Raw genomic sequence first — 26,462 nt, 5'->3', positions numbered from 1 at the left:
TATTCATGCTCTACGGAGGAGAGCTCTACGAGTCAGAGAGGTTCAGTAGCTTGCCTAAAGTGACACAGCTACTAAATGGAACGGGATCCAAACCCAGATCGTAATACTGAAAATCTCATTTCAGTCTATCACATGCCCTGTCAGGTAATCTACAGAGAGAGGATGGCACACTTGTATCAAATGCTTGCCTGCAGGTGACACAGCAGTCACCTTAGAAATGACAGTGACAGGGGTGCCTAGGTGGCTCAGTGGGTTAAGCCGCTGCCTTCAGCTCAGGTCATGATCTCAGGGTCCTGGGATCGAGTCCCGTATCAGGCTCTCTGCTTGGTGGGGAGCCTGCTTCCCTTCCTCTCTCTGCCTGTCTCTCTGCCTACTTATGATTTCTCTCTGTCAAATAAATAAATAAAATCTTAAAAAAAAAAAAAGAAATGACAATGACAGGAGCAGTAGTAATAGTGCTGCACTAGTCCTCTATGAAGCAGTGGTTTTCTTTTCTTTTCTTTTCTTTTTTTTTTTTAAGATTTTAAGATTCCATTTATTTATTTGACAGAGAGAGACAAAAGCAGGGGGAGTGGGAGAGGGAGAAGCATGCTTCCCGCTGAGCAGGAGCCCCATGTGGGGTTTGATCCCAGGACTCTGGGATCACAACCCGAAGTGGAAGGCAGACACTCAATGACTGAGCCACCCAGGTGCCCGAAGCAGTGGTTCTCATTCTGGAGAAAATAAATTCCCTGGTTTAAAAAAATTTTTTTTAAAGTTTAAAAAATTAATTTGCATAAGTTACATATATTTTTCTGGAAAAACCAAACTGGTCTTTTGTTTCAGTTTCTCAAAATGTTTTTAATTCCAAAAAGGTGAAGTCCACTGCTTTAAAGAGGGATACACTGAAATAGTTCTTGCCATTCAAGCATTCACAGGGTTAAAGCAGAGCTAACATACAGAGAGTAGAATAAATAAAATGATAGTTGATACCTTCTTTATTAGGAACAGGTCAAGGGTTAGAGATAGTGGCAGGATGTTTGGGGGAGGGGAAAGTGGAAAAAACTCTTTGTCTTAAGTGGAGTTGGAGGAAATGACCACCTTATTTGTGGAGAGTGGGTGCCTGGAGAAAGGGAAACGCCGAAGGTGGAAGGCCTTCATTGGAGGGAGACATTCAGAGAAAATGCAGGGAAAGAATTGGAATAAGAGTAGGAAGACACTGTCCTAAGCTTTCCTAAGATTTGCTGTAATCCTTCAGGAGTGGAAAAAAACACCTGCACAGGATTATGAAGCAAATGGAACATGGCAGGTCTCAAAAAACCGCGTTAGTTGTGGTTAGCCTGGAAGATGCTGTCTCTGGCTCCCCACCCCTCTCACTGGCCCGCTGGCGCGTCCCCTTCCTGATGCCCTGCCCGCCAGTGCCTTCTCATAGCACCAGGGACAGGTGCAAAGGGGGTATCTGAGTGGGGCTTTAGGTTCTGGAAGCGAAGCAGAAGGAAGGGTGGGTGGGCTGGATTTTCTTCTTCCCGCAATACCTGTGTTTGTGTGCTGTACCCCAGGGTCTTGGAGGTCTTAGGGTCATGAGCAAGTGAAGAGCTCTGATTTCTTACGTGACTTCACCTATTTGTCCTTGCTTTTACAATTTAGAGAAGGGATCCTCCTCCTGCAAAGTGCGCCCGGCCTGCACGGATAAAGATTACTTCTATACTCACACAGCCTGTGATGCCAACGGAGAGGTGGGTAGCATGGTCTTGGAGCCCCTTGGCCCCCAGATAGCTCCTTTGCCCACTCCTTGGGCTTTACTACATTTGGGGTTCCAGAAGTCAGTGGAGCTGGCAGGGAGAAAATCCCACAGACCTCTGTGGGGACTCCAGGGCCTGGGAGGGGGAGTGGGGAGGCAAAGCGAGATGGCCTCTTTCATCTTCAGGTCAGAAACTGTTTTTGCCCCATTTGTTCCACTGCTTATTCACACATGCTCTGTTGCAAAAAAGCCATTGCATTTTCTTTTGCTTGGTTTCTCCCATTCCCTTGGCGCCTCTGGGCCATGGTGCTCTTATTTCCTCATGGAACTCATCAGACCTGTCCCCTCAGCACTGCTTTTGTCGGCTGGCAAAGGGAATTCATTCCCATTTCCTGTCTCACTGGAGAATGGGCTGACTGTTCTGTCTCTGCTGGTTCCTTCTTTCCCCCAGGCTTTCTGCCTCAGAGAGTCTTTCCTTTGTAGTCTGCGTCACCTCTGAGTCAGCAGGCGTGATTTGAGAACAAATGCTCTGCCAGGCCTTGTGCCCCGGCTGGGGGTCACGTGATGAAGGCTCCTGCCCTGTCCTCCCAGAGCTCACTGTTCTGGGAGGGAAGGTAAGAGATGAGCAGGGCTCTCTCTCTCTCGAGAGAGAGAGAGAGAGAGCCGTGACCAGGACTGGGGAGCCAGGGAAGGCCTTTCAGAGGAGGTCACATGTTCAAAAGTCATTTACTGTGCCTGTGCCTGGTACCTCCCATACAGCAGTTAACCAAACAGGGTGGGGGAACATCTACTTTTACGGGGCTTCTTTCTTGCTGGGGAGCAAGTGGAAAGAGAGACAACAGATAAAACATAAATAAGAGTATATCAGATGGTAGTGAGTGGAAGCAAAAAATTAAGAAAAGATGAAAAGACAGAGAATGACAAAGGGTGACAATGCTGTTTTAGAGAGGGTTGGGATGACATTTGAGGACGTAACATTTGAACAGAGACCTGAGTGAGACAAGGGGTGGCCACGGTGGTTTCTGTGCACACAGCACATGTGGAGGAGGCTGACTTGTGTCCAGCAAATTCGAGGAACAGCAGAAAGTGAGCTAGGATGGCTCAGGGGCACGAGTGGAAGGATTTGTTTTAGATCAGAGGTTCCAGATGAATTGTCTGTATCCCTAAACCACAGCCTCTCAGAAAGATAGAAGTTGGGAAATTTGCATTCAGCGTTAAGCATAGGCTTGGCTATTATTAGGATGCGTAAGTGTTTCCTGGTTGGGCGGCTGGATGAATTCTCCTCTTGCCAGATAAGCATGGGATAAAGTCTGGTCCTTAGTAGTGATTGCTTTTCATCATCCTCTCTTACTCCTCACCCTTCCCCACACCTGCCCTCGTGTTTCGAGCATCGTTCTCTCCCCCAGCAGCCGAGGGAGAATGGCTACACATCTCATCAGTTTTACCTCTGTTGTGCAGTGTCTGGGATTCTGTATGACCTTGTAAAAATCATTTTCATCTTCTTGGCATCAATTGACTCACTAATTAAATGGGGACGTTGAATCCTGCTGCTCTTCTCCCCCCCTTGGCATAACATGGGGCTGAATGTGGTGGTCTTTGCTTCCTTCTGCTCCAGTATCCTCTCCTAATCTCCAGCCAAGGCCCTCTGGAGGGGCAGCGAGCTCTGCTGCCTGCCAGCGGGGGCGTCTGCCCTTGCCAGAACAGCCTGGGGCCTCTGGATGCTCAGCGGGGCCAGAGCCATTGCTCCGCCTGGCAGCCCAGCCAAGGCTCAGGGGAGGAGCCCTGCAGCATGAGTGCACAGGAGTATGCATTCATCAGGATTGCCTCGCAGAGCTCTCACGCCTGCACTGGCTCTGCTCTGTCTCATGCTTTCATTTTGTCTTCTAAACTGTATTTTTAAATCAAGGGCCATAACTTGAGTCCACTCCCATGATCGCCCTTATGGTCTTTGCCGTGCCTTGGTGGTTCCCCAGGGACAGGTTGACCAGTCCTCCGGGTCTGCTGCATGTGCTGCTCCAGGAGATGGCCCCAGTCAGTGTTCCTGCTCCCCAGACCCTTCTGTCCATCAGACTCGGGGGACAAGCAGGAAGAGAGCACCCAGGTTAGAGCCCAAGTTTGGGGCTCTGGCCATTGGCTGCTCTTCACAGGGAGGAGTCTCTTCACGGTGGAATGGAGAGGGTCAGGAGAGGAGCCCCAGGACCCAAGACAGCACAGGCTCCTCTTAAGACTGGTCCTTTCTTATGCTGAGTAAAGTGGATGGATGCCTTATTGGTCCACCTTTTCACATGCATTGCTGTGCTGCCAGGAGCAGAGCATCCTCCCTTCAATGCAATTTGCTCTTGTAGATTACACCTTTTATCTCTGACTTGGCCCAAGGGCCACACAAGTAGCTTTCCCCTGCGGAACCAGGAGCCTCCCCATGTCATCCCCTCTTCTGTATCCCATACCTCCATCAAAAGAGTAGGGATGGCCCTATGGAGTGACAGATACAGTGTTTTCCTTGTCCACTGATCTGATGGCTGACCTTTCCTCTTCCCATTACCCCCAACTTCATCGAGATGTAATTGATGCATAACTTTATGTAAGTTTAAGGTGCCCACTGTATTCATTTGATATACTTATATATTGCAAAATGCTGACCACCATAGCATTAATTAACACCTCCATGATATCACATAATTATCCTTTTGTGTGGTGAAAACATTTAAGATCTACTCTCTAAGCAGCTCTCGGGTATATACAGTAGTATAGTACTATTAACTGTAATCACCTTGATGCAACTTAGTGCCCCAGAACTTACTGGTCTTATAACTGGAAGTTTGTAGCCCTTGGCCAACATTGTCCCTTTTGTCTTGATGTCCCATCAAGACAGTATCCATCCACCCACGCAGATTGTTCTTACGCGACTGTTGTCCTTGCTAGATGGTGAGCCCCTAAAGGGAAGGAGCCATGTCTCTTCCCAGTTCTGGCACACAAGTGTAGTAGGCTTCTATACATGTCTACTGAATAAATGCAAAAGCAAGAAAAATACTTGGAAGACACATGGAGACATCCCTTTTTATGTTTTGGGATTTTCATCAGCTACTTTTCCTGTGACCTTGGTAGTCATAAGATGCTACACTGGAACCAGAGCTTTCTCTGGAGACAACTGGTCCTTCCCTTCTCCCTGTCACACATGTCCTCGCTGAGTATACCCTTCTTCATCCAGGCAACACTTAGCGGATATTTACTGAGCACGGCCATGTGCCGGGCTCTGGGCCAGGAGCATGGAATATATTGGTGACCAGAAGGGGGTCCCCTACCCTCATGAAACTTTCATCATAGACCCGAGTACCCCCTACCACCACCACTCTAAAGATGTGCTAAATCCCACACAGGCTGAGCCATTCTTCATCCGTTTCTGCAGACCCAGCTCATGTACAAATGGGCCCAGCCGAAGATCTGTGGAGAGGATCTCGAGGGGGCCGTGAAGCTGCCTGCCTCTGGGGTGAAGACCCGCTGCCCGCCCTGCAACCCGGGCTTCTTCAAAACCAACAACAGCAGCTGTGAGCCCTGCCCTTACGGCTCTTACTCCAACGGCTCTGGTAACCTCTCTGTCTGCGTCCTGTCCATTCCCATGTCCCCTACCTGGGTGGGTGGCGTGGCACTCAGAGTGGTCAGTGGAACGTGCACACTGCCCACCACTGTTGTCCCTTGTCTGAGGGACGGCAGCTCCCGTCAGGGTGGCTGCGGCCTCATTGCTAAAGGCACGGATCTTGTGGTTCCCCCAGATTGCAGCCACTGTCCAGCTGGGACTGAGCCAGCAGTAGGATTCGAATACAAATGGTGGAACACGCTGCCCTCGAACATGGAAACCACAGTCCTCAGTGGGATCAACTTTGAGTACAAGGGCATGACTGGTGAGTACCTCCTCACCGCAGTGAGCTGTCAGCTCCCTGCTGTCCGGGAGCTCTCCCGCTTCACATTTCTTCATAACAGTGATATCCCCAGAAAAATGAGCTAATCACGCCATGTATCCTCTGGAATGTTCCACTCCCCATGGACGTTCGTTCTGCCAGACCTTAGTTTTGTAGATAGAACCAGAGCTAGCAACCATGTGCACACACTCCAAAGGGCTTGCTCTAAGATCTTCAGAGTCTTTGACCGAAGTAGCAGGATAGATAACATGGTTTTGCTTTGGTGGTGGGTCTGGATGCCTCAAAGGACGGTGTTCTCTCTCTCTCTCAGAGTGTCAGCTGGGTGCATGTTTCCCTGCACCTGGGACCCCTGGGACACTGACTCTCCCCTCTCCTTTTCCAGGCTGGGAGGTGGCCGGTGATCACATATATACAGCTGTTGGAGCCTCAGACAATGACTTCATGATTCTCACCCTGGTTGTGCCAGGATTCAGGTGAGGGATACAGAGCTAAAGGAAGCCCACACCACCTTGACCACATCCAAGTCCCACATAGCTTGGAGTGTTGTAGAGGAGAGGGTTCTGGCGTGTGGAAGCATGAGTTCAGAACAGAGGGGAGCGGGGTAGTGGTCTGAGAGCATTAACCTGAATGTTCAGGTGGTTTCCTAGTTGCTGCCCACACTGGCGGACCTCCCGCTGGCACTCTCTCACACCTGGCTTCTCTCATGGATTGGCCACACGCTCGCTACTTGAATTCTCCCTCTTCACGCCATCAGATAAAATGTTACATACAAACGCACAACTTTTAAAAAGAAGGCCAGGGGTGCCTGTGTGGCTCAGTCGGTTAAGCATCCGACTCTGGATTTCGGCTCAGGTCATGATCTCATGGTTGTGGGATGGAGCCCCGCATTGTGCTCTGAGCTCAGGAGGGACTCTGCTTGAGATCCTCTCTCTTCCTCTGCCCCTCCCCACTGTGTACTTTCTCTCTCTCTAAAATAAGTAAATAAACCCAAAGTAAATAAATAAATAAATAAATAAATTTTTAAAAATTTACAAAGAAGGCCAGAAGTATCCACAGACAGTTCGTCTTCATTTGGGACAAGAAGACTGAAATGGATGGCTCTTGCTGTCATAATGATCCCCATATCCCAAGAAGACCTAGGACATTAAGCAATGCGTTTGCCATTAAGATAAAGACTACAGGCAATGTGGTGTGGTGAAAAGAACACTCTACTGAAAACAGGCACTTGAACTTCACCAGTTACTGGCTTTGTGAACTCGGGGAAGTCACCATGCTGCTGTAGGCTTCAGGCTCCTCGTTGGTAAAACAGGGGGATTGATAGTCTGTGACTTTGGACTAACTCAGGTTGAGATGATTTTTCCAGCCCAGTGGTTAGCATAACTGTGTAGATAGGAGTTGGGACTGGTGGTTCTTAGGACACAAGCAAATGGCCAAGGACAAAAGAAAAGCCATAAATGGATTTCCAAAGCCAAAGTGAATTCTTCTGCCCATATGAGCTTTCAAGATGAGGGAGGACTGCTGAATGCATTTTCCTATTGCCAGTCTGGCTTCTCCATTATCTTCTTCAAGCTCCCTCCTTTCCATCACTGGCACAGTGCTCAAGCCCATGGTAGTTGCTCAAAAGGAATAATGTCTCTTCTCTTAATTTACTTACTTAATTTACTCAGCTTATCGCTGAGCAGTGTAAATTAATTTATAACCCATTTGCAGGGTGAGCTCGGTTTTTAGGCTTTGGAGGGATGGGGGTAACATTCCCAAAAGGACATTTTAATTTGCAAAGCTGACTGCTCCAGTAGAGTGGTTCCTCACCTCTTCCACTCACCACCCCTACCCCACCTGCCCCCTGGGGCTTGGCTCTGTCTTCCCAAAAGAAGGACCAGCCCGAGAACTTGGTTGAAGAGATGACAAATTGAAATATCTGCTCATTTGACCCGAGAAAATCTCTCACCACCCCAGAGAGTGAGCTGCTAAGTGCATGTAGGTACTCTGGAACCTTGATGTGTTTCTGCATCACCTGGGAATCACGTTAACGTGCAGATTCTGATTCAGTGGGTCTGTGTGGGGGGCCTGAGGTTCCGGGCCTCTGATAAGTTCGGGTGAGGGCGATGCTGCTGGTCTGAGGACCCCACTCTGCTAGTGAGATTCTAGAGCATGTTACAAAGCACTCCTCCCTCTGTTATGCCCTTGGATCGCACCACAGTGATGGAAGGTAAATAAGAAAGGTATTATCACCTTCATTTTACAGATGAGGAAACTGCAATTTGATCGCATAGCCAGGTGGCAGAATTGGACTTAATCCGTGCTCTTTCCAAAGTCCTCAGAACTTAATCCTGTCCCCCAGCAGACCTTTTGCTGCTGTCTGGGCTCTTCAGGAAGCACTGCCTGGTCTTGGGAGCTGACTTTTCATTTCTGCCCCCACAGACCTCCACAGTCAGTGACGGCAGACACAGAGAATAAAGAGGTGGCCAGGATCACATTTGTCTTTGAGACCATCTGTTCTGTGAATTGTGAGCTCTACTTCATGGTGGTATGTTTCCCTTTCTTTGTCTGCTGTGGGGCTTCGGGGAACTATTGTGAAGGTTGGCTCCCTTTGGCCATCAACATAACTGACCGCCGGCCCCCTTTGGTGCGCCAGTGTAACTGATGGCCCTGTTTATAGTAACTTCACAGAAGGGCCTAGACTGTCCTTCAGGGACTTCACAGTTTAACATGGGTCTGACCGACTGTTCTGACCGCCGGGATGGCAGCAGTATGGGAACACTGCCCCCCCACCCCCCCATGCACACCAGCCAGCCACCCAGCCACTTGTGCCTTCTTCACTTATCTATCTTGGATTCAGGGTGTGAATTCTAGGACCAATACTCCCGTGGAGACATGGAAAGGTTCCAAAGGCAAACAGTCTTACACCTATATCATTGAGGAGAATGCTACCATGAGCTTCACCTGGGCCTTCCAGAGGACAACTTTTCATGAGACGGTAAGCTGCTGCCCTTCTCCAGACCCCTGGCTTCCAGAAGAGACCTCTGAGCCAGGATAATTCCTGGAAGTAGCTTAAGTATGAGTGTGAGGTTCAGAACCCAAGGGTTCGAAGGATCTGAAAGAGTCAAGCACGGAACGGCCTATTCCCACCCCTGAGAAGCATCTGGCCTTGTCCAAATGACTTCCCAGGAAGATGGCACTAAAAGTTCAAGTACATTTTTTGTCCCCTTTCACAAGGAAGAGACCTGCTTTTTTCATGTAATGGTATCTACTGCATATTTCTCCTGTGGCACTTAATATTTTTATAGAACATTTAGAATGGGCTCGTGTTGGTTTAATGTGACACAAAATGTTCACAAAGGACTACTCTTCAGTGAAGAAGAATAGTATGCTTCTCAGATTTTTCTCAAGTACTGGAGGGTAAAGAGGGTTAAGTAGTCATTTGCTATTTCTAGAGAACCCAATTGCTGCTGACATCTCAGGCCTCTCCCCTCTCTCCTCCCGTTTCCAGGGCAGGAAGTACACCAATGATGTCGCCAAAATCTACTCCATCAATATCACCAACGTCATGGACGGGGTGGCCTCCTACTGCCGTCCCTGTGCCCTGGAAGCCTCTGACATGGGCTCCTCCTGCACCTCTTGTCCTCCTGGCTACTACATTGATCGGGACTCAGGAACCTGCCACTCCTGCCCCCCGAACACAATCCTGAAGGCCCACCAGCCTTACGGCATCCAGGCCTGTGTGCCCTGTGGTCCAGGGACCAAGAGCAACAAGGTGCCAACCATGTATCATGCATTCTAACCTTGGATCTCTGAATGGACCACCTCAGAGGGTGCCAGGACCTGGGGGGGGGGGGCTCTTGAGGGGTCGATAGCCAAGCATTCCCTGTAGCTCACTCCCAGGTTAGAGTCCTTGAGGATACCTGCCCAGGCTTTGAGCGTGGAGAGCAAGTTCTTAGCTGCAGAGAAGTTGGTTTTCAGGGTCTAGGCCTCAGCCATGACAAGTCTCATCTTCACGGGGTGGGTTAGGGAGATCTGTGACCATCCGGTCCAGAGGGTTATTTGGCATCTCTGCAGAGACCTAAAGGGAAGGAATGAGAGCTTGGGCTCACATTCAGCCTACTTCAGTGCAGCCTGTTGTCATGGGAGTTGGCCCCCCTCTCCTTTGGGAAGGCAACCCACCATCGCTGGGACATACGGTTAACTGGCATTGCTGTCTTCTATCCTAGAGGTTTTTTCTAAAGTAAAATAACAGTGCTGTTGCCCCCATGCACTTTCTGAAGCTAAGAAAGTACTATGATGAAAAGTTCTTAAGTATTCATTAACGCTTTATTTATTTATTTATTTATTATTAACATATAATGTATTATTTGCCCCAGGGATACAGGTCTGTGAATCATCATTCATTCACAATTCACAGCACTCACCAGAGCACATACCCTCCTCAGTGTCCATCACGCAGCCACCCCATCCTTCCCACCCCCCTCCCCTCCAGCAACCCTCAGTTTGTTTCCTGAGATTAAGAGTCTCTTGCGGACAGGGAGGGAGACAAATCATTAATCCTTTTTAAATGAACTTATATTTTACTTATCACAGACACATCGATACACAAACATCTGTGAGGCATTATTTATACAGTCTGCAAATGCTGCTTAGTTTAGCTGTGCAGTAAATGCCACAGTTCTGAGACCTGGGGAACCTCTTCCAGGCACCCCAGGCCTTTGCTGCAAACTTCGTCCCCTAGGGCTCCCTCTGCCGCTGAGGGAGGGAATGACAGTTGCATAAGGCTGCTGCTGAACGGAGATTCTAGAAAGGAGTAAGGTGTTTATGGGGTTTATGGGATGTAGTCCCCTCTTTTTAAAGATTTATTTATTTATTACTTATTATTATTTATTATTATTATTATTTATGCCAAAGAGGGAGAGAAGGAGAGCAAGAGGACAGAGAGAGAGGGAGAGAAGCTGACTTCATGCTGAGCACAGAGCCCCTTGTGGGGCTCCATTTCACGACCCACAAGATCAGGACCCATAAGGTCATGACCTGAGCCAAAAGCACCCAGGTCCCCTAAATCCCCTCTGAGGCTCAGCGTCCTGCAGAGAACCTGGGAGAGAGGAGGCAGGCTTCAGTGACTTTTAAATGGGGCACGGGAAAGGCTTATAGCTTCTCTTCTGCCATCCGGAATACCCTTCTAGTTCGCGCCTCCCTGTCTTCTGCTAAAAAGCAAGAAGGGGCTACCTTAAGTCCTCAGAGAGAGTTCAGCCATCTAGGCAGAGAGACAAGGCTATAAAATCTGTCTGAATTCCTTACTGAAAAATAGTAGACTCGGGTCTGTATACCATATGCGTGCTAACAAGTGCACTGTGGGATGTACATAACCCTCACTAGCCCATTTCCCTTATTTTAATGCCCACCCAATCCTTTCGTCTGCTTCTCTCACTCCTGAACTGGACCAGGCTGGGGATAATAGCTGCCACTCTCCATACAGTCCCCTTCAGGCCCCGCCCAAACAGCCCACCTGACCGAGCCTTTCCCCTCAGATCCACTCTTTGTGCTACAATGACTGCACCTTCTCCACCAGCACTCCGACCAGGGGGTTGGACTACAACTTCTTGGCTTTGGCAAACACCGTCTCTCTGGCTGGAGGGCCAAGCTTCACTTCCAAAGGGCTGAAATATTTCCACCACTTTACCCTCAGTCTGTGTGGAAACGAGGTAAGCTGTGTGAGTGTCGGGGCATCATATCGAAATGGGACACCAGAGGGTCAGAGCCAGAGATGGACACAGGCGCAAAGCCAAAAAACCAGGCAGCAGGCGACTGAGAAGACGCCAGCGTTTCTAAGTGATGATAATTCTCTCGGAGGACGTTTTCCTCTAAAATTAAATCATTTGGAATATAAACATTTAGGAAAATAAAGGTGTTTGAGTTAAGATATTCATTTACTCCTACCTGACTTTAATTCTTTCAAACTGAATATTAAAAAGCAATGCCAGAGGAAGATTTTTTTTTTCCCTTTAAAGAGCAGTCTGAGCAGTCTTCACTAATCAAGGCATTTGACATTTGTTTCCTAAAGACTGGATAAAATAAACTGTATGTAGTTCATCTCTAAGAAACTTTGTGGGCAGTTTTTAAAAAGGGATGTGAAAGGCTTTCCAGGATATGGGAAGAATGTTACCTTTAGGCATTTCACGCTGCTGTAAATGTGTTGGATGTACAAGTCAAAGACAGAAATGTAAAGAGTAATCCCAGCACTACAGCACTTAACTAAATTACAAACAAGCCAGGATTAGCAGTCGGAGAGATAGTTTCAAATGCAGCAAAATAAAGGGCATCTTGAGCCTTTAGTCTGAGACCCTGTGTGGCAGTGAGACCTCACTTAACACACAGTCAGTCTTCTACCACCTTCTGGAACATGTGAAAAAAAGTTGATTTGTGTTTGTATAGAGAACACGCCAAGAAATAAACCAATCAATGTTCTATGGCAATTATATCTTAATTTAAAAAAAGAAATAATCTATGGAAGATTAGAGATGCATGTCTCTATCTTGTTTTTACAAGTCTTTGAAGTTCAAATGAAGCTTCCAAGGGTTAGTGGTAACTCAGAAACTGAGGCTGATTAAAGCAAGATCCATGTAGCAAAAGTTTCATTCAGTGAGTGGGGAGAGAGATGAAGACAGGGAATTTGGAGAGATTGACTTTTTGGTTTTTTCCCCTTTATTCTTTTCAGAAATGTCTCCTGTTGCTGTCACGCTACTGTCAGTTCAAAGACAAAAATGGGTCTTTGTTTTACCATAACGCAAAGGTTTCTTTCTGTTCTCTTGTCCCTAATTTCTTACAATCTGAAAAATAAACTAAGAATCACCAGATTTAGCAATTGACATAACTTCACTTGTAATAAAATTTAGAATATTGGAAATCTGACAGGGTAAGTGCTTAGGACACTTCCATTCTTAAACATTTTATTAAGCTTTTAATTTTAATTCCAGTATAGGTAGTTAACATACATTACTAGAATGTAACGTAGTATTACCTTAGTTTCAGGAGTACAATGTAGTGATTCGACACTTCCATACATCACCTGGTGCTCATCACAAGTACATTCCTTAGTCTCCATCACCTGTTTCACCCACCCTCCCACCCATCAGCTTGTTCTCTATAGTTTAGAGTCTCTTTCCTGCTTTGCCTCCCTCGCTCTCTCTCTCTCTTTTTTCCTTTGTTCATTTATTTTGTTTCTTAAATTCCACATATGAGTGAAATCATATAGTATTTGTCTTTCTCTGACTGGTTTCTTTCTCTTAGCATAATACTCTCTAGCTCCAGCCATGTTGTTACAAAAGGCAGAATTTCATTCCTTTTTATGGCTGAATAATACTCCATTGTGAATATATGCCACATCTTCTTTATCCATTAATTTATCAGTGGGTACTTGGGCTGCTTCCACAATTTGGCTTTTGTAAATAATGCTGCAATAAACTTAGGGGTGTACATATCCTTTTGAATAAGTGCTTTTGTATTTATTCTTTGGGTTTAGTACACTCAAATTTAAAGTAGTGAACAAATGATTTTATGCTGACACATTATATACTGATATTCCATAAATGTAATGTTGTTGAAGGAATAATACCTCAGTATTTCCTCTATTACAAAATCTCCAGGAAGAAGGAGACTTAATCTTACCATCTTCCAGAGTTCTCTACAGTGAGGGTTGTTAGAGAACATTTTATTTCTTGTCATGTTTTCTACATAAACACAGACTTTCTTCACTTGGTCCTTTTTTTTTTTTTTTTTTTTTTAGTGGATTAGGTTCCAATTATTTCTAAGATGTCCTATCTCAAGGCAGGGAGGGGGCTAGTTGTGGGGTCTGTTTTAACTGCTGGGAATCTGTCTGGAAAGTGCTCTCACGACAAGCACTAAGGGAGATAGAGAGGGAATGTGAGCCAAGCCAGATGTTCAAAAACTTCAGAGACTCGGTTATATATTTCAGTATCTATCTAGAAATCTGGCTAGGAGAAGGAAGACTATTAACTGGTGGGCTGGTAGATTAGAACTCCAGGTCTTTGCCACCATCCCGACCCTGCTTATATGAGGCTCCCACGTGACTCCGAGGAAACAAAAAGGCTTGGCGACCTCTGGGCCAGAGTTCCAGAAACTAGGACACCGAGGCCTTATTTTTAGCTTAAAAAAAAAAAAATGTGTCTTGTAATTAGATCTAGGATGAAATCATTCCACTGCAGCATACCACTGGAAGGCTGAAATTTCAGATGTGAAAGCAATGTGCCCTCTTCCCCTTTGGGAATTGTGTGACCATTCACTCCTTCCCATTCCTTCCTCCCTACGTCCCCCTACCCAGGGTAAGAAAATGTCCGTGTGTGCCGACAATGTCACCGACCTCCGGATTCCTGAGGGTGAGTCGGGTTTCTCCAAATCCATCACAGCCTACGTCTGCCAGGCGGTCATCATCCCCCCGGAGGTGACAGGCTACAAGGCTGGAGTGTCCTCGCAGCCTGTCAGCCTCGCCGACCGTCTTATCGGTGAGTGACCCAGCTGCTCCAGCCTGTGTGAGTGTGTGAGTGTGTGTGAGTGTGTGTGAGTGTGTAAGAGAGAGTGAGGCTACCAGGCTCTGAGATAAAAAGGCCCCAGATGAGGGGCCCACCCTCTTGATCTCTGTTTTGTATTCCATCCTGGGGCCTCTGACAAACCTTGGTTTACCCTTTCATGAGCCAGTCGGGAATGTGAGGAGATGGAGGAAGGTTGGATGTTGACAGGTATTGGAAGAATTGAAGTGGTTGCTGGCTCATGCTACTAGTGACAACTAATTAGGAGCTCTAATTTGGCAGGGGTGACAACAGATATGACTCTGGATGGAATCACCTCCCCAGCTGAACTTTTCCACCCGGAGTCCTTGGGAATACCGGACGTGATCTTCTTTTATAGGTGAAGATGAGAGACCAGGCCGATGCAAGGGAAACCTAGCCCCGCCACCGTTTCTGGTGCATCCCTCTCTCCAGCCACCTACTTATCAAGCCAGAACATGTCCGATGTCTAGCAGATTGACCCAGCCATGACAGCTACAGGCTGGGAGTTCACTGGTCCCAGCTTCTGGGGTATTATTGGGGCAGGACTGCCCTGGAGGCAGGGAGAAATATGGGATTATCTGTGGCTGACTTCCCTTCCTGCCTTAGGAGACTCCGGTGTTATGCCTATGCTAATCTCTCCTGGACCAATGCCTTTCCCCTTGACGAGCTCTCCCCAATCCCCACTCTCACAGTGTATAAACCAACTCCTGTGCACCCCCAAGTCCTGACTTCCCCAGCAAGGGAACTGTTTGGTGCTGACCTCACTTAGTGACTCCCCAATGAAACAGGTGAGTGACTTCTACCCCCACCGGGGGCTGGCTTGCTCTGCAGGTCCAATGACGTGACCCAGTCCTGCAGTTCTGGGAGATCGACCACCATCCGTGTCCGATGCAGTCCACTGAAACCCGCTCCTGGACGTCTGTCGCTGCCGAGGTAAAGGGGTGTGTAACAAGGTCTCCCTTCTTTGGACTCGTTTCATCCCAAGAGTCAAAGAGAAAACACTCTGAGAGGCATGAGCGGGCTATTGGGGACACAGTCATGACTTCAAATTCTCAATCTTCAGGTGTCAGAAGTGGGGCAGAAGGAAGAGTCCAAGCTATTCTCACAATCCCATACCATTACGGGGACAGCTAGGCACAGCTATTGGATTCATGTCCTCCAGTTACCAGCTATGTTATCGTGGATACATTTCTTATCTTCTCTGGGTCTCTTGTTCCTTATCTGTAAAATGAGGATAACAAGAAGTTCCCTCAGGGGGTGATCTTGAGGCTTCAGTGAGACCAGGAGACTTGTGGACTTCTTGTGGTGTCTGGTGTGTACTTGCTATTATTAGGAGGAGTAACAGTTTTAGCAATCTCTGCGTAATCAAAAGACCCAATTATGAGTTTAATAGCTGGGTGCGCTGAATTGAGAATTCTGGAACCAATTTGATTGCAGGACCCTTCCCCCACCTCCTTCTTTCCCCCAACTAACATGTTGAGGGGCGCTAATGTCTTGAGGAAGATGGTTTGGAGAATGCTGTTTCTTTCTTTTTTTAAGATTTTATTTATTTATTAAAGAGAGAGAGAGACAGAGAGACAGAGCACAAACAGGGGGGAAGGGTAGAAGGAGAAGCAGGCTCCCTACTCAGTGGGGAGCCCAACTCAGGGCTTGATCCCAGGACCCTGGGACCATGACCTGAACTGAAGGCACATGCCCAGCCGACTAAGCCACCCAGGCACCCAGGCACCCAAGGGAATGCTGTTTCTAAATAGCAGCTGCTCGGGGAGATGGGGACCAATGCAAGATATTTTAACTCTGTGGTGTCAAAATATAAGACCATTGTTCTTGCTGGTATAAACATTGCAGTAAAGTAACTAACAGATATCCATGACCTAAGTCTGTTCCTGAAACCCAGCACCCCACCTCACCCCCGCCCAAGGAAGCTGCATTGAAGAGGCTTTTGCAAAATGTCACAGGTCCATGGGGGAGAACAGAAGCCTCTGAGGGGGCGTTGGCTGGGGCAGCCATGGTACAGCTCAGACACCTGACATTAGCTCTCATCTGATGTAGCAGAAACAAGTGGGCAGAGGGTAGAGAACCTGGTGGAGACTGGGAAGGCCTCTTGTTATCAGGGACACTGGAGAGCAAAACCTGTATTAAGGACTAGCGGGAAGGACGCTGGTGGGGCTAAGAGTCTGGCGAGGAGAGCTATGAGATGATGGGACTCCCACCAGCTCTTGCCACCACCCAGCGCATAAGCCCTCACGTCTCCTTTCTGCTTTGCTAGCGCATGTTCCGATGGGACCTGTGACGGCTGTAACTTCCACTTCCTGTGGGAGAGCCTGGCTGCTTGTCCGCTCTGCTCCCCTGCTGACTACCACGCTATCGTCAGCAGCTGTGTGGCCGGGATCCAGGTGGGTCTCTCTGCTCAGGGACGTCCTGGGAGAGAAGGGAATGTAATCTCTGAGTTTCTTGTCTTTGTCCCCAACAGAAGACCACTTACGTGTGGCGCGAGCCAAAGCTGTGTGCGGGTGGCATCTCCCTGCCTGAGCAGAGAGTCACCATCTGCAAAACCATCGACTTCTGGCTGAAAGTGGGCATCTCTGCAGGCACCTGTACTGCCATCCTGCTCACCGTCCTGACCTGTTACTTTTGGAAAAAGAATCAAAAGTATGTGATGGGGTATTGGAGTCTGGGGATGGGCAGGGTTGGGTCACTGCACCGGGAAGAGGACATCTGAGAATTCAATCCATGAGGCTTTTCTCTGGGGTTGGCCATGGACCCTGTGACTCCGGCCAGAGACTTGTTGAGCCACTTGTCCAGCAGCTGCCTTGGCTGTCCTGACTCCTGAACAGGGACAGTACCACATGGTGGTCTATAAAAGACCGTTAGATGCTCAAAGGAAAAGCAGAATATCCTTAGTTTGTTGTTATTATTACTAATTAAAATAATGACCTCATCATTCCAGTATTTCTATTAAGCTTTGAGAACACAGACACAGCTAGCCTTAAGGGAAGAAGATCACTGAGCTGGAAATCAAGATTCCTTAGCTGTAAGCCCAGGCCTCACACCACTTTGCTAGGCTTCAGTTGCCTTATCTGTGGCTCCCTGTTTAGGGCCCAGCCTCTCTCCCTCTCTCCCTCTCCCCTCTCTTATTCCACATTTCCTTGTCTAACCTTTCTCATTGCCCTGCCTCACAGACTGGAGTACAAGTACTCCAAGCTGGTGATGAACGCTACCCTCAAGGACTGCGACCTGCCAGCCGCTGACAGCTGTGCCATCATGGAAGGCGAGGACGTGGAGGATGACCTCATTTTTACCAGCAAGAAGTCACTCTTTGGGAAGATCAAATCATTTACCTCTAAGGTAGGGAGGCTGGCCAGCGCACTGAGGTCAGCCTGGAGGGCTGGAGAAGACAGCAGTCCTAGGACATTGAATGGTCCCGCACTGTTCAGGGACCACTCACTTACTCTACTCCCTACCCTTCCTACTGTTCCAGCCCCCCACCCTCAAAATCCTGGCTTCTGCCTTCTGTATTTCCACACCATTACTGTTTCCCATGGGGCCCAAGGCTGCTCTTGACCAGGCTCCTTCTCTCCCAACATGCACTCCAGTTGATGGACTGTTTGGGCCTTTTAACTTCCAGAAGGAGTATTGAACCATCCACGTTGTAAGAATCATTTCCCTTTTTTTTTTTTTTTTTCTCGGAGGGTGGGGAAGAGGCGAACCCTAGGATCAACTTCTGATAGAAGTGAGGCTCTCCTTTGACCAGTGGAGGGTGCTGTCCCCTGATGTCTGGGCCCTGTCCTGTGGGGGCTGAGTCATAGCTAAGGCCACGCTGCTCACCACTGAGCGCTGTGGAGCTGGGAGAGTTGGCTCCGTGTGTGTGTGTGTGTGTGTGTGTGTGTGTGTGTGTGTGAGCAGATCTGAAGCTCATAAATGCTATGCTGACAGCACTGTCGCCAGGTGTGGGGCCAGCAGAGAGCATCTGAGCAACGCCTCCGGGGCCACAGCCCTGTGCAGCCCTAGCCTGCCAGAGCCCACACCTCCCTCCTGTCCTGAACCAGTTCATCCAACAGGTGTGGGTGGGAAGGTAGTAACCAGGATGGGCAGGGGAGGGCGGGGAGGAGTTTAGACTGCTGAATCTCATTCCCTTTGTGCTAACCCGGCAGGGTGATGCGTGTGTGTGTGTGTGTGTGTGTGTGTGTGTGTGTGTGTGTGAGAGAGAAAGACCAATGGGAGAACCATTCACCCTGGGACCCTTGAGTCCCAGTAGGTTTTTAGAATTCAGCAAAGATGCAAAGCAGGGGGTTTTAAAGATTTTTCTTACCCTCTGACTGACTGGAAGGACCAAGAAGAATAGAGGGTATCTTCTGTCTGTTTCCACAAAGCCACTGGAAGCAGGAATTCCATAAGGGTTCCTCCTGTCACCTCTTTTCCGTTTCTCTCCTTTGTTCCCCATCTTGCCGCCGTGCAGCAGCCAGCTCCTGTCACCATCTCTCTTTCAGAGGACTCCTGATGGATTTGACTCCGTGCCACTGAAGACATCGTCAGGAGGCCCAGACATGGACCTGTAAGAGGCACTGCCCTGCCTCCCCTGCCTCTTCACCTGGGCACACCACCTTGCAAGCCTGTGGCGATTTGGCTGCCAGCTTCCTGCTGGGAATCTCTTCATTGTGGCCTTATCAGAAGAAGTTTGGATTTCCGATATCTGGTTTTTTTATAGAGTACCCAAACCTTCCTTTCTGCTTGCCTCAAACCTGTCAAATATACCCACACTTTGTTTGTATATTACTCCCTTGCTCGCATCTTGTTTCCCAAAATGGTCTAGCTGCCAGAGCCATAGCTTCGTCTGCTCATAATTCATAGAGCTCCGGAATGAAAATATTTCTCTCTTCTGAAGTATAGAAACAACTTCCTCTGCCCTAACGGCAGAAGCAGCTGGGAGTTTTTCTGGTGATCTGCCCTCTGCTTATGATCTCTTTAGGAGAGAGGCTGGGTAAGGAGAGTGTTGGTGTTCTCTCCTGGTCTGTGATGGTAGTCTGGATTCTTCTCTCCTGGATAACCAGCTCAGACTGAGTTTCGTGGCTAGGCTGGGGGCAAGGTGAGTCAGGTCTGGGAAGAAAAGTCTTGATAAGCACAAAGAGAAGCAATAAGGAAAGTTTCCTTTTGTTTTTGAAACCTGGTACTTGACTTCCTTTTTCTCAATAAGCGATGAATATTCTCACAAGAGCTAAAGGAAAAAGTGCACCAAGAAAATGCCCAAAGCCCCAGTGAATTTATTCTCCCCGCTTATTTTTTAATGTCCCACCATCTCCCTATGATGTTAAAGAGAACCAGGTAAGCCCCAAATACAGGTGTTCTTGCTTTCTTCTCTGCTTGCTTGTACCCACAGACACGCCAAACCTTACCAGCAAGGAAAATGTCCTGCACTTGAGGTCCCCATTTGTACAGGCTTGAGCATATCATGGACCAGGGGTAGCTTATTTTGAAAGAACACGAGGAGGCCAAGGTTTTAGTGGGGCCGTACTGGGGGATCTGCCCCACAATGGGATGGACCCGAGGTGGCCAGGATATCTGTTTCTAAGCTTAACTCATCTGCTCAGCTCCAGAATAAACATTTTCTGGGCTGGCCAAAAACAGAATTGACTCCTAGCCCATACTCCAGCCAGAAGACCACATCGGTCTTCCTGGAGGAAAGACGACTAGGGGAACTGAAAAAGATATTTAGCAAACTGTCATCCTTCACCCTCCCGAGCCCCTAGCTTTCTCTTTTTCCTGTTCTCATTTCTTCTGTGTGCTAAAAATGAAAAAGACTTCTGGTCCCAGTTTCTGGCAGATCCCCTTCTGAAAGGTGAGTAAAGTGAGTGTCCTCTGTGCCCCTTCTCCCCACTTTGGCACCTCGTGTAACTGATGAACTTCAAGTAACTGCAACGGCAAAACCAGCACAAGAGCTTAAATTCTTGTTCTCTTACTCCCGGTGTTCTCCCTCCCTCGCTATCAGGTTGGCATGACCGTCCCTGGGTGAGGGCCCACTCAACCTTGGTTGTGCCTATTTTTTTTTTCCTGAGTGGCCACGTGGTCCCCAGAGGGTAGGTATAGAATGGGAATGGTCTCTCAGAGTGGTTTGTCTGCCACCAAGATGGTCTGCTGGTCTGATTAGGCACTGCTTCTCCGGCAGTGCCCTTATAAAAGGGTCAGTGAGAACCGGGCCCTGCTGTGAACTTCTGGTCATCAATAGGATCACTGAAGGCAGGCAGTCCCTTTGGTTCAATAAATCTAGGAGCTTTGCTGGGATGGGGGGCGTGCTCCTCTCAGGGGAGTCAGGCTCTCAGACCCTCTAAGCGATGTTGGAATTTCTCCCGACGGATGCAGATACTTCGCTCCTGAACTCCAGCGGAAAGTTTTCTGTGGCCTCAGCAACACCCAGAAAGCATCTGCTTTCCTGCTGAATAACTTTCTTTATGGCAAGAGGCACACATGGTCCTTAGACTGGAAGCAGTAGGAAAAAAATATCTACTCTGCTGACTTCTTTATTCCGACATCTTGAACCTCAGTGCCCCCAGAGCAACCTCAAACTCCACTGATTGAGTCACAACGTTTTAAGCATCTCCCTTTATCTATCCCTTGGTGTACCAACTTCTATGGATCTTCCCTGCGTCTTGCCAGGAGCTCCTGAGCCGTGAATTGGGGTCACCTGTTGCTCAGACATGTTCAGTATTTTTTTTTAACAGCATTGAGATATAATTCACATACCATACAATTGGCTCATTGAAAATGTACAAGTCAATGGATTTGAATATATTCAAAGAACTAAAATATTAAAAAAAAAAAAAAGAACTGTGCAGCCATCACCATGCTCAATTTTAGGACAGACACATGTTAGATTTTTATATGGGAAAAGCCTTTAACTCTTATACTAAGGCTATAGTGCTTTGCACAGGCTACTGGGGGAGGTAGTGTGGGCTCAGGAGACAAAATACTTAAATCCCATTTGGTCACCTAGAGTGCTGGAAGACACAAGTAATTCTCATCACGTAAGCATCACCTGATTTGGCTGGGAAGATAAACAAACATTGTGGTATATTCAAGGACCAGGTGATTTCTTATGCCAAGGCTTTTTTTTTTTTTTTTTTTTTTTTGGTCTGACTCTGCATTAAAGATAGGATTGACTATATTTATACAACAGAGACTTTGTGACAGATTTTTCAGCTTTGTGAAACCAAATTTTTGTCCCATCAAGACTGTTTGGATTTCCTTTTTATTTTGTATTCCAAGAGTTTGTAGTTTATTAGGGGATGACTATGACTTATCACATTTTTCCCCTTTTTTTTTCTTTTTTTTTTTTTTGTGTGTGTGTGAAATAAAACGTATGTTTCAAGTTGCTTCTCTTGAACACGGGTTGGGTGGTTGGATGGGGGAGTGAGAAATGGAAGCTTAAGCTGAAGGTGAAGAGCATTCTGGAACCCCAGAGTGACAGAAAAGAGCATGCTTCAGAGCAATAGGGACCTAGGATGGAAAGCCTCTCACCACCTGTTGAGGAATCAGCCAACAACCAAAGCCTGTTTCCACAGTAATAAAATGCATCTAATGATGCCTTACTTCTCCAGATTGGGTGAGGATCAAAGAGAGAATACATAAAACTCTTCACATCTTCCCCCCCTTCCTTTCCAGTTTAGTTTTCTCCCATGTGGCACTGAGGCCAGCCACAGAACAATGTATCTACAAAGACAAGTAAAATATGCTTCTTTGGATACAAAGTGGATTCTTATAGACTACATGCGGAGAAAATCACAGAGGACATCAGGACCTACCATTTCCAGGGTTAGCTGGATTTTCCTGCCTCAGTACTTTCCTTCACTCTGGTTGAGGCATTTAACCGCTCCCCCCCCCCCCCGAAAGTTCTCCCTCAGCTGGTTGTTTTCCTAGGACTGAGTTGTACCTGGTTGTACGGATGGTTAACTAAATATCAGTCCAGTTTATGGTATAAAATCTAAACTAGAGGCAAGGACTATCCCCATTGTAATGGAAGAAGAAAGTGCATCTGCAACGGAGTTAGTGTTGTGGCATGTAAGGTCCCTAACAGCCTACGTGCCCCCTCTCTGCCCACATTGGATCTACTCCAGCTACACTTAAAAAAAAAAAAAAAAAAGATTTTATTTTTAAGTCATCTCCACATTAAATGAAGGGCTTGAACTCACAACCCTGAGATCAAGAGTCACACACACTACTGAGCCAGCCAGACACCTCACTATTCACACAACTTTGAACTGTCCCTCACAAGCTCTTTTGCACCTCCCAGCATTGGCCTATGCCTCTGCCTTTGCCCCTCCCCTTCCTTTTCACCTGATTGACCCCCACCCAGCCTTCAAAATCACCCCACTACAGGGATGCCTGGGTGGCTCAGTTGGTTAAGCATCTGCCTTTGGCTCAGGTCATGATCTCAGGATCCTGGGATCCAGTCCAACATCGAGCTCCTTGATCAGCAGGGAGTTTGGTCCTCCCTCTGCCTGCTGTTCCCCCTGCTTGTGTGTGCACATTCTCTCTCTCTCTCTGACAAATAAAAACCTCTTTTTAAAAAAAAAGTCACCCCACTGTGAATCTTTCCCTGGCTCACCCACAGAGGACACAATAGTGAAGAAACACTGACATGAGAGTACTACAGTTAATTTACATGAATTCAATCATATACTGTGTGGTGTCCCAGTGCGTCAAACAAGCAGCAGACATGACCAAGCTTGAAACTGTGGGAGGGGCACCTGGCCGGCTCAGACAATGGAGCATGCAGCTCTTGACCTTAGGGCTTTGAGTTTGAGCCCCATGTTGGATGCAGAGATTACTTAAAAATAAAATCTTAAAAAAAGAAAAAAAAATTGGTATGTGTGTGTGGGATGGATATGTGGACGATTTTAAGGGTTTCCCAATACATTGTCAGGTGACAAGGCAAGAAGATACTGATCTAAATCTTAAGACAATTCGTTGAAAACCACAGAGCAACAAGCCTTATTGAAGAGACAAAGAAATTGATGTAGGTTGCATATACAAAAGTTCATCGATAATTTGGGGGGAATTTGGCATATTAATTCCATATTAGCACTGAAGCTAACAATTCCACATAAAATGTGATAGCCCAAACCATACAGTGTGGTAGGAGAATGGACACCTCTTTCCAACTCTAACAGGAAGAGGCAGGATCAAAGTCCCCCCAGATCCTGGCAACTTTCCCTGATCCATGTTATTTTTAGATGGTTCCCCATACATCATCCAAGGACAGCAACAATAACTTCCGTTGTTACTGTCTCTCTCTGATAGAAGGGAGTGGGCAGCTTTGAGCTGGAAGTTGGGTTGTCAGTTTCTCCTGAAACAGTATGATAATGCTACTGTACTCTGGGGACCTGGAAGGGTGGGTGCTGCATTGAACTGGGGGGAAGGGTGAATAGCGTAGCAGAGAGCTTCTCGAAGGAAGGAGGAATTGGCCAGTTTGGAGAAACAGGGGAGGGAAGGGGGTTTCCAGGTAGAAGGGGTTTGTATAAAGGCTCAGAGACAAGAAAGGTGTGCTACAGGTAGCGCAGCATGGAGAATGTGAGGAGGAGTGTCAAGAGATAAGGGGAACATTTGAGAGAATTTGATAGAGGACAGATCATGAAGGGCTTTGCAAGGCATATCTGGACATTCTCCTAAGGGTAACAGGTAGCCACTGATGGTTTCTAGCAGGGGAGTGAGAGGGTAGGGCCTGCTTGTCCAACACTGAGAAATCCTCCTTCAGATCCAAGACCAAAAGGAATGCAAAGAGGTACTGAAACAAGGCCCAGGAGAGCCCTCCTACTTTAGCCAGCACTGAACTGGTAAAAACTGAGAATGGCATCTGGGGCTGCATGATCCTCCCTCTTTTCTTGCTCTTTTCCTGCAGGTAGTCATTCTCTGTAGGCTGTCCACCAGCTGGCCAGGACCCCTAAGGCCCTGAACCTGCAACAAGCTTCTAACCTCCCAGCCTACTCCCTGCAACTCACATCCCCAATAAGGATATAATAAGCACCTGCCACGTGTAAGGCACTATGCTAGGTCCAGTGGGGATAAAGATGCAATAAAGGGTCTCTGCCCTATATGAAAAAGCCACATCTTCTAGCCAAGTTCCTCACGGCTCTGTTTTCTGCTATGGAATGCTAACAGAGAAACAAGCTCAAACATGAGACTATCTTAGAGTCTTACCAGTATTCAGGTTTGGTTCTATTGCTTAATTTCCCTGGGCCTCAGTGTTCTTGTATAGAAGAGGAAGGGGTTGACATAGCTGTTTTCCTTGAACCCGTGAATCCTTGGGTCCTCAGGTGCAGCACCCAGTAGCTGTTCTCAGTATTAAAGGCCAATGGAAAGCACACATCCAAAAGTGGTATCACACCATAACTGAAGTACTACTGTGGATTTGTTTTTGTGTTAGTTTCTGGCAGTGTAATAACACTTTATTTTCTGCTGATTGGACATTCTAATTGGCGGCCGTATATATCTGATGAATAAGAAGGGAAAATGAATTTTTTAAAATCACATTTGTTAAACATATTTTAAAACACAGGGGACAAGGTGATGAAAAGTTTAGGAATTATTAGGCTAGCAATTACCTAAGATTCACCTCCAGCTCTAAAAATTCTATGATTCCTAAGTTGATGAAGTATGCCATTATGGTAATTGCCATATTTATCAGGTAACATGAGCATTTTATTTTATTTTTAAAATATTTTTATTTATTTATTTGACAGAGATCACGAGTAGGCAGAGAGGCAGGCAAAGAGAGAGGTGGAAGCAGTGTCCCCACAGAGCAGAGAGCCCGATGTGGGGCTGGATTGACCCTGGGATCATGACCTGAGCCAAAGGCAGAGGTTTTAACCCACTGAGCCATCCAGGCGCCCCTAACATAAGCATTTTAAAGGAAGATGACTATAATATAATGATAAGACTAATGGTGAAAATTCCTAAGGAAATTTGTGGAGGCTGAAATTTTAAGGCCATCCATCCAATTATACTGATGACCTCCTTATAGGATTAGCCCTGTGGACCTCCTCCTCTGGGCCTGGGCCCCAGTGCACCCTCAAGAACATCCATCACTGTCTTGAAACTTAGCAAAGAACACACTCTGGCAGTGCCTTCACTGACAGGGAAGAGTCAGCCCCTATCAGACTTTGCTCTCAGAAGGTTTCAGGGAACCTAACACAGTTTTCTTACATGTTTTCTCAGGAGACTGCAGCTGCCTACATGTCTTTTCCACTTGTTTTAAGTCTAGCATCCTAGGCAAACTGAACCTAGGGAGGCAAACCCAGACAATCCCCTTACCGAAGCCCCCCTCTGGATCTCTACTTGTCAGCTTCACCACTGTCTTTTGCCCTATATTACATCTAAGTTGGCTTGGCAGACATTGTTGGAAAGCAGGGATAGCAATGCCATATCCTCATCACAGGAGCCCATGCAATGGCTGTAAGACCAAGACAGACTTAGCACAGCTAGCTGGGGGGCATTGGGGGTGGGGTTCTAAATAATCTCCTTATCAGCAGTACTTTTTGATAACTTTGGCTCCAATCAGTAGCCATAATGTTTCACTGTAAGAGGCGCCTGGGTGGTTCAGTGGGTTTAAACTTCTGACTTATGCTCAGGTCATGATCCCAAGGTCCTGGGATTGAGCACCATATTGGGCTCTCTGCTCAGCAGGGAGCCTGCTTCCTCCTCTCTCTCTGTCTGCCTCTCTGCCTACTTGTCATCTCTGTCAAATAAATAGAATCTTTTTAAAAAAATTATATATAAAAATATTTCACTGTAAGGGCCTGAACATTATAAAATGAAAATACGGTGAAATATTTCTTCTAGGAGTTTTAAATAGACCCAAGAAGTGACTTCAATACCTTGTACTGCCTTCAAATCCGCTGAATACTTACCCCGTGGAAAAGTCTCCTCATGCCCCTCTCTAAAATATTTCAATCTCACCTTTCCAATCCTGTGATCCGAAAGGTTGGTAATAGGACAACCTGATTTACTCAGTAATCATGTTAAGAACGGTATCCTAGGGGCGCCTGGGTGGCTCAGTGTGTTAAAGTCTCCGCCTTCCGCCCTGGTCATGATCCCCAGGGTCTCTGGGATCATGATCCTGGGCTCTCTGCTCAGCAGGGAGCCTGCTTCCTCCTATCTCTCTGCCTGCCTTTCTGCCTACTTGTGATCTCTGTCAGATACATATAATTAGGATCTTTAAAAAAAAAAAAAGAAAGAAAAGAAAAGAAAGGTATCCTAGCTCTAAGGCAGGAGAGCAGGAAT

At 47.2% G+C, this 26,462-nt stretch overlaps 1 protein-coding gene across 4 annotated transcripts in view; it reads left to right on the top strand.

Moving 5' to 3' along the window:
- The window catches only part of ELAPOR1 (endosome-lysosome associated apoptosis and autophagy regulator 1), a 68,641-nt gene extending 49,676 nt beyond the window's left edge, over positions 1-18,965 (top strand). Inside the window, exons 8-23 of one of the 4 annotated variants that reach the window (XM_004769680.3) lie at positions 1,627-1,715; positions 5,127-5,304; positions 5,491-5,619; positions 6,020-6,110; positions 8,059-8,164; positions 8,477-8,614; positions 9,128-9,391; positions 11,154-11,327; positions 13,964-14,144; positions 14,451-14,547; positions 15,021-15,122; positions 16,459-16,585; positions 16,663-16,841; positions 17,372-17,537; positions 17,786-17,841; positions 18,680-18,965. In XM_004769680.3, coding sequence (XP_004769737.1) covers positions 1,627-1,715; positions 5,127-5,304; positions 5,491-5,619; positions 6,020-6,110; positions 8,059-8,164; positions 8,477-8,614; positions 9,128-9,391; positions 11,154-11,327; positions 13,964-14,144; positions 14,451-14,547; positions 15,021-15,122; positions 16,459-16,585; positions 16,663-16,841; positions 17,372-17,537; positions 17,786-17,841; positions 18,680-18,713 — 2,111 coding nt within the window. In that variant the 3' untranslated portion in view covers positions 18,714-18,965. Of the gene's footprint in view, positions 1-1,626; positions 1,716-5,126; positions 5,305-5,490; positions 5,620-6,019; positions 6,111-8,058; positions 8,165-8,476; positions 8,615-9,127; positions 9,392-11,153; positions 11,328-13,963; positions 14,145-14,450; positions 14,548-15,020; positions 15,123-16,458; positions 16,586-16,662; positions 16,842-17,371; positions 17,538-17,785; positions 17,842-18,648 lie in introns of all 4 variants that reach the window. The other 3 variants (XM_004769679.3, XM_004769682.3, XM_004769681.3) reach the window with 3 other exon arrangements.
- The last annotated feature ends 7,497 nt before the right edge of the window (positions 18,966-26,462 follow it).

This window comes from Mustela putorius, unplaced genomic scaffold (genome assembly GCF_011764305.1).
Source record: "Mustela putorius furo isolate JIRA1106 unplaced genomic scaffold, ASM1176430v1.1 tig00000585_pilon_pilon_pilon, whole genome shotgun sequence".
Classification (NCBI taxonomy): domain Eukaryota; kingdom Metazoa; phylum Chordata; class Mammalia; order Carnivora; family Mustelidae; genus Mustela; species Mustela putorius.
This window is presented reverse-complemented; position numbering and strand designations above follow the sequence as displayed.